Below are 8,315 nucleotides of genomic sequence, written 5' to 3'. Positions count from 1 at the left end.
TTTTAAAATAAAATTTTAAAAAATTAAAGAAAATATATTAATAATTTAAGGTATTATGTAAAAGAATTGATAAAAATAAAATATTTTAAGATGGAATTGAAAAAAATATAACATGTTATGATAAAAGATTTATATTTATTTAAAAATGGTTGAGACTTGCAAGGATATCTAAATAAAGGAATCTCATGCGTGCATCAGAAGGTTTGACAGGTCCACCACCAATTGTTTCTTTACCATTTTTTTCCTTTTCCTTTGTTTTCAATTTCGGAAAGAGAAAGAAAATTACTTTGGTACTATTATTGCTAACCTAAGATCCTAAATGTGACAACAAATGTTTGAAGGTAATTATGGGATTGTCCTGCGAGAGTTCTAATGGCTCTTAAACTATATTATAAATTGTGATTTCTTTGTATTCCATCAAAGTTATAAGTAAAACTCAAGAACTTTTCAATTACTGCATTATCAAATTAATAACGTAAAATAAATTATCATTTTCCTCAATATCTACAAATTCTAATTTCTGTCAAAAAAATTATAATTAATTAATTCAAATTAAAGTTTGGTTGTTGTATCACCATGGATCAAGCATTTTATATATAGAATTAAAAAAAATTAACTAAGCAGGACTTGTAAATAAATAAGTTGATGGATTCGGCAAACAGGTGGAATCCCAAGATTGACTATCACTCATAATTTGTCTCATTAGGCGAAGCCATTAAAATAGCAGGCATGTCAATTAAAAGAGAATCCTAATGAATGCAACCAAGAAAAAGTGGAGTCCTAATGCCCAGCTCTTTGTAAGATAAATATAAGTCGTAGCAATCTGTCCTTTTCAAAACTAGTAACAACAGCAAGGCAGAGAGAAGCACAAAGACACCTACTCGCTGGAAAGGGCAGAGCATATCCAAATGTTACCAACTTTGAACTGATGCCTTCAAATGTATAAATTACTGTTCGTATCAAAAGGGAAAATCTGTATCATTTTTTTGGGGCTCCAATTGGTGAAACATCATTATGGGAATTAGGCATTTGTCTTCTGTTCCTTTGGCATCCGGTAACCACAAACAGCGCATGCATGGTCTCGCCCAAAATGGGACAGTTCTACCATCTCCATAGGCTTGAACAGATCCGCCTTCAACTTGTCCACTTCCTTAGCATAAACAGCTTTAGCATCCTTGGTGGAGTCGATGCAATTTGCCCGGAAAGGGATACGGGGGGAAATTAGTGACTATCCGGGACAAAAAAATAAAAAGTTGCCAGAGAGCATCTTTTATCCTTCATAAGGCTCGAACTAGCTGAAGAAATTAATCAATAATAGACGAATAATGAGAGTATAAAAAAACAAACCTTAATCGATAGAACAAATGGCCTCTCAATTTCAGGAAATAAGCTGCATTCAGAGCCAAAACTCTTGCTGCAAACAAGAGGAAAAAAAATAGTAAAAAGGGTCTAGTGACAAATGAATATCCATTGCCCTAATACACGTGTCCTCGCATCTTCTGTGAATATGAGATTTCTAAGTCCACGACAATGGTGACCCACCACTCCACTGCAGGAAGAAACTTACCTGAAGGTTTTCTCGTGGTTAAGAAAACAAATTTTGTACTACACTTTATCCAATCAAGGCTCTAACTTTAAGTTATATGTGAACTAAGATCAATTTGACATTAGTCGATTGGAGAAATCAATTGCAGACCTCCACAATACTTAGGAAGTGGACTAATTCTACCAGATTCACGAACAGAACAGAGTATCATAATAAAGGTCCCCGATAACAACATGCTATTTATTTAGTATATAAATAAAGAATCAACAGAAACTGCATCTGCGTAAGCAAACGTTGTTATGCCTCGTGATTGAAATTCATATAAAAGAAAAGAAGAAAACATAACATGGGTGACCTTCAACAGTGTACTTCTATTACGTAGTAGTTTTGCTTTAGTGTACTGTGCGTGAGACAGACATTTGTCAGCACGTCGGTTCAATCAAAACACCAAACCCGTCTCTGCCAAAAAAAGAATTTCTAAACATTCCCCTTCAAATCTTTTGGAGGAAAGAAAATTGAAAAAGGATGTAACACTATGCATGAATTAACATTAATATTGTGTTCTATTAAAATCATAAAATTTATGAAATGCATAATAAATATAACGAGATTTATAAAATTAATTATAACTAAAATAAATAATAAAAAAATTGATAGATTTTTTGAATAAATTTTATATTAGTAAGTCAATTTATTTTAAAAAATATATAAAAATATATATATATCTTTCAATTTTATTATTTTTATTTTATCTTCTATTTTATTTTTTAAAATAAAATAAATTATTTAATAGATTTCAACAAAACATATAGCTTAAATTAAGAAAAAAATGAAGAGAATAGAATAGGAATAAATTTTCATCTTATTTGACTACTAAAAAGGGTTATCATTTCTTACATAGAAAATTAAATTTATTACAACTCAATTTATATGTATAGTGTAAGAGAAACACTGCATCAGAAGCTCAGCACTCCATCACTTGGATTACTGAGTAAATCATCATATGAATGATGAGAAACACCGGTAGTGTTTTAAAGGTTAAAATTCATCAAAAGCAAGCAACGTAAGACTTTTTTCCTCTTACTTAGTTGAGAGATTGCCAAACCTTTGGAGAAATGGGAAATTCAATTGGGCAATTGGCATTCATCCATATACATGACCATGAGATAACAACAATAAAAAGAATTGTGAAGAGCAAACCTGAGCAGGCTCAGCAACATCTGAGAATATGATATCTACCATGCCAACCAACATTCTGTACTTAGATGGATGTCTAGCATCCTCAATGATATGGATAATATTAGTTCTCTTTTTGGCCATGTCCAGCAAGTCCCTCCCACTTCTATGAGAAAATTCCACTGCATATACCACTCCCGTCTAACAGGAGAAAGACAGGATCATTCCAGCTAATAACAATTTAGTAAAGAAACCTATACTTTAACCAAAATCCTAATCATTTTTAATTAAGAAAAGACCCTATTCACAGGTCCAACAATATAAGAAACATGTGAGATATAGGTTCCTGAAGCAGTTCCAAGGTATAGAACTCGAGTACCTGGTGCCTTAAAAAGTACAATACCAATACACAAATATGGTATCATATAACTACTTTTAACGAAAACAAAAACATAAACATTATCCAAGAAAGATACTGACAATCCAGATGTAATCAAGACCAGCCCAAATTGCAGTATGCAATTTTGAACGGAATGGATTCAACACTCTGTATTCCACTTTGCTGTTATCTTCATTCTGAAATGGTTAGGGTTAAGTTAATTAAGCATCTATTTTATTTTTAAGATAATCATAATCACTGTTAAAGATAATGATAATGATAAAGATCCTTAATAAAAAAATGAAAAATATATCAGATGCGCTTTTCGCTGTAAACAGATTCACCAGGGACCATACTCTTCATAAGAAGAGCATCATCTTTACCCTTAGAAATAAAACCACCTTCATACCTATGTGGAACTATCACCACCTTACTTGGACCTCTCATTCCTCCACCGCCATTGTTTCCCCTGTCTCCTCCACCGTGGTGACCACCATGACCTTTTCCCCCGCCGCCACGACCTCTTCCACCATCACCAACACCTCGCCCTCTGCTTCCAAAAGCTCCACTACGACCGCGTCCTAAAATAAAGACAAGTATCATGCATGTTAGGTTACCAAGATAGTAAAAGAACAAAATACTATCAACACAGAATAAAAACAAGGAAACAATTAAAAAGAAAAGGAGAGAGAGGTTGTTAACCTCTTGGAGGTCTCATGTCCTTGAGCTTCTTTTCTTTTTTTCTTTTCCTGTATTTGTGAATGGCAGAAAATGCAGACTGAGCTTTAAGGTGAGAAGAGGAGAGGAGAGGAGATAAAGAGAGGTTTCTTTTTATAGGTAGATTGATGTTGAGGAATTATTAGGGTTTAGGGTTTTCATGACAGTTCGGGCAAAAGTTGCGTGATCCACGAATCGGTTCTTTTGAAGTACAACACGTCTAACAAATATTGCTCGAGTCCGTTCAGAACAGATAAAGTATAGGGTGTTAGTTTTAGGCTAAATGCATAATTGGATCCCGGATTTTAGATATTTTTTCAATTCTACTTCTCAACTTTTGATTTTAGAGCATCCAAGTCCCTAACTAGCATTCGGATCGGCTTGTGCTTGGATCGCACGAGTTTAAAAAAGAAAATGACAATTTAATGAAAAATAAATTAATTTCTCTCTTACAACAACTCAGTGAGTTGCCGATGAGAACTTTCTTTCTCTCTTCTTATACTGGAATGCTCTTCTTTAACTGTCCTTTTGAAATTTTGCTCAATATAGAAATGATTTAGTAACATGGTTGATAGTTAATAGTTTCAGTAAACGCGCAGTTACATGTCTTCCCTAAAATTTCCATATGCGAAATTATCTCTTAACTTTTAAAGCATCAACTATAACAAAATGGATGGGTGGGTGTAGCAAATTAAGGTTTTGGAAAAGAAAATTAAAAGGAGACAGAAAAGAGATGACAGATTTAGTAAAGTAATAAAAGAGATAAAATTTGATCTCGTTATAACTTCTTTTCTCATAAAGCTCTATAAACCCTTGACTAACGACATTGTTAGCCAAGAGTCTCAAATGATGATTTGCGAAAAAATTTAAGAGCTAGGAATAGGGGAATTTACCCTTATATTTAACCAATTGTAAGTATGTCTAAGCAACCGACCTTAGCTCAGTTGGTAGAGCGGAGGACTGTAGTTGATAATAACCGTCATCCTTAGGTCGCTGGTTCGAATCCGGCAGGTCGGAATTTTTTTATTTTTTATTTTTTATTTTTATAAAAAGCTTTTCTGTTTTTTTCCTTCTAATATATTCACGCTTTTGACGTGTGCAATCAAACACGCAAGAAATCGACAAACCTTACCCTTAATTTTCGCAAATAAAAATATAAACAAATTCTGAGTTTTTAATAAAAAAATTTCCAGTATGATCTTAAGATTTCACTTGCATTTGAAAATAAAGATGAATGTGTAAAGAATGTTTTCCTATCAGCAATTCAGTCACTGGATTGAAATATAAAAATAAACATCTTACTCATGGCATTCCATTGGACAACATAGTAACTACAATTTGGGTTTTCAGCTTTATAATTTTAATAAACTAGGAACAGAAATGTTAATCAGGACAAGGTTGAGATATGAGTAGCTGAAGCTGAAAGCTCAAGCAGAATTTCAAAAAACTAGTGGAATTCATGGCAGAAATGGTCCAAAAATAGGACAGCATGGAAATATTCCTTCTCTAGGATAAGGTATTAATACCTTCTTTCATATGTTTGTGATTACTGTGCTTGGCCAGTTTGTTACAGATATCTTGGAGAAGAGAGAATTGATGCCAAAACATAAGGCTTCTTATTAGATTTAAAAGAAAAATAGAAAATGAAAAAGCTCGAGAGACATGATTTCGCATAACAGAGTTACCAAGTATAATGATGGTTGCACAATAAAGATTTAACAATTTTATTGAACTGTCCATTCGACAGCATTAGTCTACTGAAACTGGTTGCATGTTCTCAGCTTCTTGCCTCAGTTCTTGGAACAGAACAGATGACAGATATCGTTCCCCGAAACTTGGATGAACAGTCTGAAAATCAGAACAGCAAATCATTGGCCGTTGTCGACTTTAAGAAAGAAACTTGAATAATTTAGTTTCACAGTTTAAAAGAATTGGGGTATATGTTGTTCTTACCACAATGAGTTTGCCTTTGTTTTCTGGCATTCTAGCAAGTCTAAGTGCGGCAACTGTGTTGGCTCCTGATGATATTCCCACCTACAACCAGAATATTGAAACAATATTAAGGCAGCAACGAAGAGCTTTCCACTTCTCGTTTCTTTAAACCAGATTCAAGCATGGATAACTATAAGGTCGAGAATTAAAAAACTTAAGCTGAAGCTCGTAGAATTGCAATTCACATCCTAATTTTACGTAGACTGTATTTAACCAAGTGTCATAGGTGTTTCTCAAAAGAGAAGCCCAAAAAGAGCACATAGCATTGGCCTGCTCAGCTCACTTAACAATAAGTAATTTCAAGAACTGAGCACAACCAGATATTATTACCATAAGCCCCTCTTCCAGTGCCAATCTCCGAGCCATATTTACTGCATCCTCACTACTAACCTGCCATTTAAGCATTTCATAGTCAGTTTGGTATGTTAGATTTCAAACACCAAAAAAATCCTTTTAAGCATTTTTTTTTTTTTTGGTTAATACTTACCTCAAGAACTTTTTCCATTAAATCCATGTCCAAGATGTCTGGTTTAAATCCAACCCCATTTCCAGTAATTTGATGAGGACCTATTTCAATGAACACATCATCAAACACAGTAAATTCTCCAAGTGTCCAATCATTAATAGGAATAGTAATGCCTTAACATAAGCTTAGGGAATTCAAAACAAGGAACATTGTATATACATATAGAATAAATTCTTACCTGGTTTTCCACCATTCAGGACATTACTTTCAGCAGGCTCCACTCCATATATCTACCATAATAGAAACCAATTTTCAACATTATGTAACAAATAAAACCCTATATCTACCAGGCCATGATAGTATTGCAGAGAAATCAATAAAAAAAATACCTTGACATTAGGATTTTTTGATTTAAGGTACTGCCCAACTCCAGATACTGTTCCTCCACTGCCTATTCCCATAACAAAGATGTCAACTTGACCAAGTGTATCCTCCCATATTTCAGGACCTGTAGTTTCAAAATGAATCTGTATTTTTTCACCTAAAGGTCAGATAGCAATTTAAATCTTTTGCAACGATCATTTTTCTAATTAGATCTATCATAGTCTGATTAATGCTAATTTGCGTTAAAAATTAAGGGATAAAATGGATCATGTACCTTAGTATTGGCAGGATTTGAGAATTGTTGCAGCATGAAAGCATCTGGTGTCGATTCCAGAAGTTCATAGGCCTTTTTAACTGTTCCACCCATTCCTTTGGTGGGATCAGTGAGAATAAGGTCAGCTCCAAATGCTCTCATACACACCCTTCTCTCCAAGCTTGTGTAAGAGGGCATAGTTAGAACCATCTTGTACCCTTTCATGGCTGCCATAAATGCCATGCTAATCCCCATATTACCAGATGTTGGCTCTATCAAAGTTGTCTAAGAAAACAATAAAACCAGGGTCAGAGAAACAAAGGAGTTTCTTAAAGACAAATCTGGAGGATTTGAAAGAAAATATTTTGGGCCAACCTTCCCAGGAGAGATTAAATTCTTCTGTTCTGCATCAGTGATCATTGCAAATGCTGGTCTATACCAAGGAATTTTTTTTTATCATTTTTATCAGATGATTTTAACTATAGAAATAGTTTGAATTCTACAAAAAGGAAGGCAATTTATAACCAAGTTAGTACCTGTCTTTGATGCTGGAAGTTGGTTGAAACATTTCTTGCTTGACAGCTACATAACCTCCACATCCTTCAGTCACTTTATTAAGATACACAATGGGAGTTTTCCCGATAAGCTGAGACATAGAAAACAGAAGAAGAACATAAGATTCAAGGAAATCTGTAACAAGAAGATTCCAGCAGAGTTCTTCAACAAATTAAAGAAAATAATAATTTCTGCATGCAAACGGGTTAAGGCAAAATCCAATTTAGTTTATTTGCAAAATCAAGAAGCAGGTTTGCTTGTTATGATGCAAAAGTATAGCTTCGTCTGAAATGATAAAAATTAAAAGGATACCCAAATAAGAACAATAAAGAGGACAACAAGAAAGACAGGATAGAGAAAAGGGTTGGATTGAAGTAGAGAAATGATGAAGGGAAAGAAGGAGGCAGTTACTTGAGCAACTTCAGTCTTGATCTTAGTGGCAGGAAGGTTCTTGGCAAGAGCAGCCTCGGTGGAGAAGGAAGCAAGACTGTTGCATGTTAAAGATCTTTTCTTCAAGAAGCTCCTTAAAGCAGCCATTAATGGCGAAGTAAGAGATCCTCTTTCTCACACCCAGAGTGACACGCTATACAAAAAGCCTAGCAGTGGATGACAGACACAGAGTCACAAATGCGTAACAAGGTAGTGGTAGGATGTCCTTTAAATAACGTTATCATTCTTGAGTAAAAAAGACAAGACAATAATTGAGGGAGGAGCAGCCGTCTGCGCTCTAATTTGGTGGATTCCTCCACTTAGTGTAGTTTTAAAAGATAAAATATGAGTAAATTATTTAATATTAATATATAAAATTCTATATATTATATATTCTTTTCTAATTATAATTTATACT

General features: G+C 34.0%; 3 protein-coding genes and 1 non-coding gene across 7 annotated transcripts; 1 reads left to right on the top strand and 3 right to left on the bottom strand.

Moving 5' to 3' along the window:
- Nucleotides 1-663: 663 nt before the first annotated feature.
- Nucleotides 664-3,671, bottom strand: LOC112536680 (rRNA 2'-O-methyltransferase fibrillarin 1-like). 4 transcript variants are annotated; one of them, XM_048379306.1, is made up of 4 exons: nucleotides 3,536-3,671; nucleotides 2,747-2,923; nucleotides 1,348-1,414; nucleotides 664-1,228 (listed from the first exon to the last, which is right to left on the bottom strand). In XM_048379306.1, exons 2-4 carry the CDS (start codon nucleotides 2,764-2,766, stop codon nucleotides 1,022-1,024), a joined length of 294 nt encoding a protein of 97 aa, XP_048235263.1. In that variant the 5' UTR covers nucleotides 2,767-2,923; nucleotides 3,536-3,671; the 3' UTR covers nucleotides 664-1,021. The 4 variants fall into 4 exon arrangements, 3 of the variants coding, with proteins under 3 accessions (XP_048235263.1, XP_048235241.1, XP_048235217.1); XM_048379284.1 differs by lacking the exon at nucleotides 3,536-3,671 and adding an exon at nucleotides 3,199-3,298 and having other exon boundaries at nucleotides 2,747-2,952; XM_048379260.1 differs by lacking the exon at nucleotides 3,536-3,671 and adding an exon at nucleotides 3,203-3,298.
- LOC8289181 (rRNA 2'-O-methyltransferase fibrillarin) lies at nucleotides 3,066-4,216 on the bottom strand. Its single transcript, XM_025159490.2, has 2 exons — nucleotides 3,804-4,216; nucleotides 3,066-3,682 (listed from the first exon to the last, which is right to left on the bottom strand). Exons 1-2 carry the CDS (start codon nucleotides 3,817-3,819, stop codon nucleotides 3,414-3,416), a joined length of 285 nt encoding a protein of 94 aa, XP_025015258.1. The 5' UTR covers nucleotides 3,820-4,216; the 3' UTR covers nucleotides 3,066-3,413.
- Nucleotides 4,217-4,747: 531 nt separating this feature from the next.
- Nucleotides 4,748-4,835, top strand: TRNAY-GUA. The gene is given in 2 exon segments: nucleotides 4,748-4,784; nucleotides 4,800-4,835. It is a non-coding gene; the product is annotated as a tRNA-Tyr (tRNA).
- Nucleotides 4,836-5,411: 576 nt separating this feature from the next.
- Nucleotides 5,412-8,140, bottom strand: LOC8261899 (L-3-cyanoalanine synthase 2, mitochondrial). The gene is made up of 10 exons (XM_002511834.4): nucleotides 7,880-8,140; nucleotides 7,450-7,559; nucleotides 7,289-7,346; nucleotides 6,935-7,198; nucleotides 6,666-6,803; nucleotides 6,515-6,566; nucleotides 6,298-6,377; nucleotides 6,141-6,200; nucleotides 5,772-5,852; nucleotides 5,412-5,666 (listed from the first exon to the last, which is right to left on the bottom strand). Exons 1-10 carry the CDS (start codon nucleotides 8,003-8,005, stop codon nucleotides 5,568-5,570), a joined length of 1,068 nt encoding a protein of 355 aa, XP_002511880.1. The 5' UTR covers nucleotides 8,006-8,140; the 3' UTR covers nucleotides 5,412-5,567.
- Nucleotides 8,141-8,315: the final 175 nt, after the last annotated feature.

Source organism: Ricinus communis, chromosome 1 (genome assembly GCF_019578655.1).
Source record: "Ricinus communis isolate WT05 ecotype wild-type chromosome 1, ASM1957865v1, whole genome shotgun sequence".
Classification (NCBI taxonomy): Eukaryota; Viridiplantae; Streptophyta; class Magnoliopsida; order Malpighiales; family Euphorbiaceae; genus Ricinus; species Ricinus communis.
The sequence above is the reverse complement of the archived record's forward strand: the minus strand, read 5'-3'. Positions and strand labels throughout refer to the sequence as shown.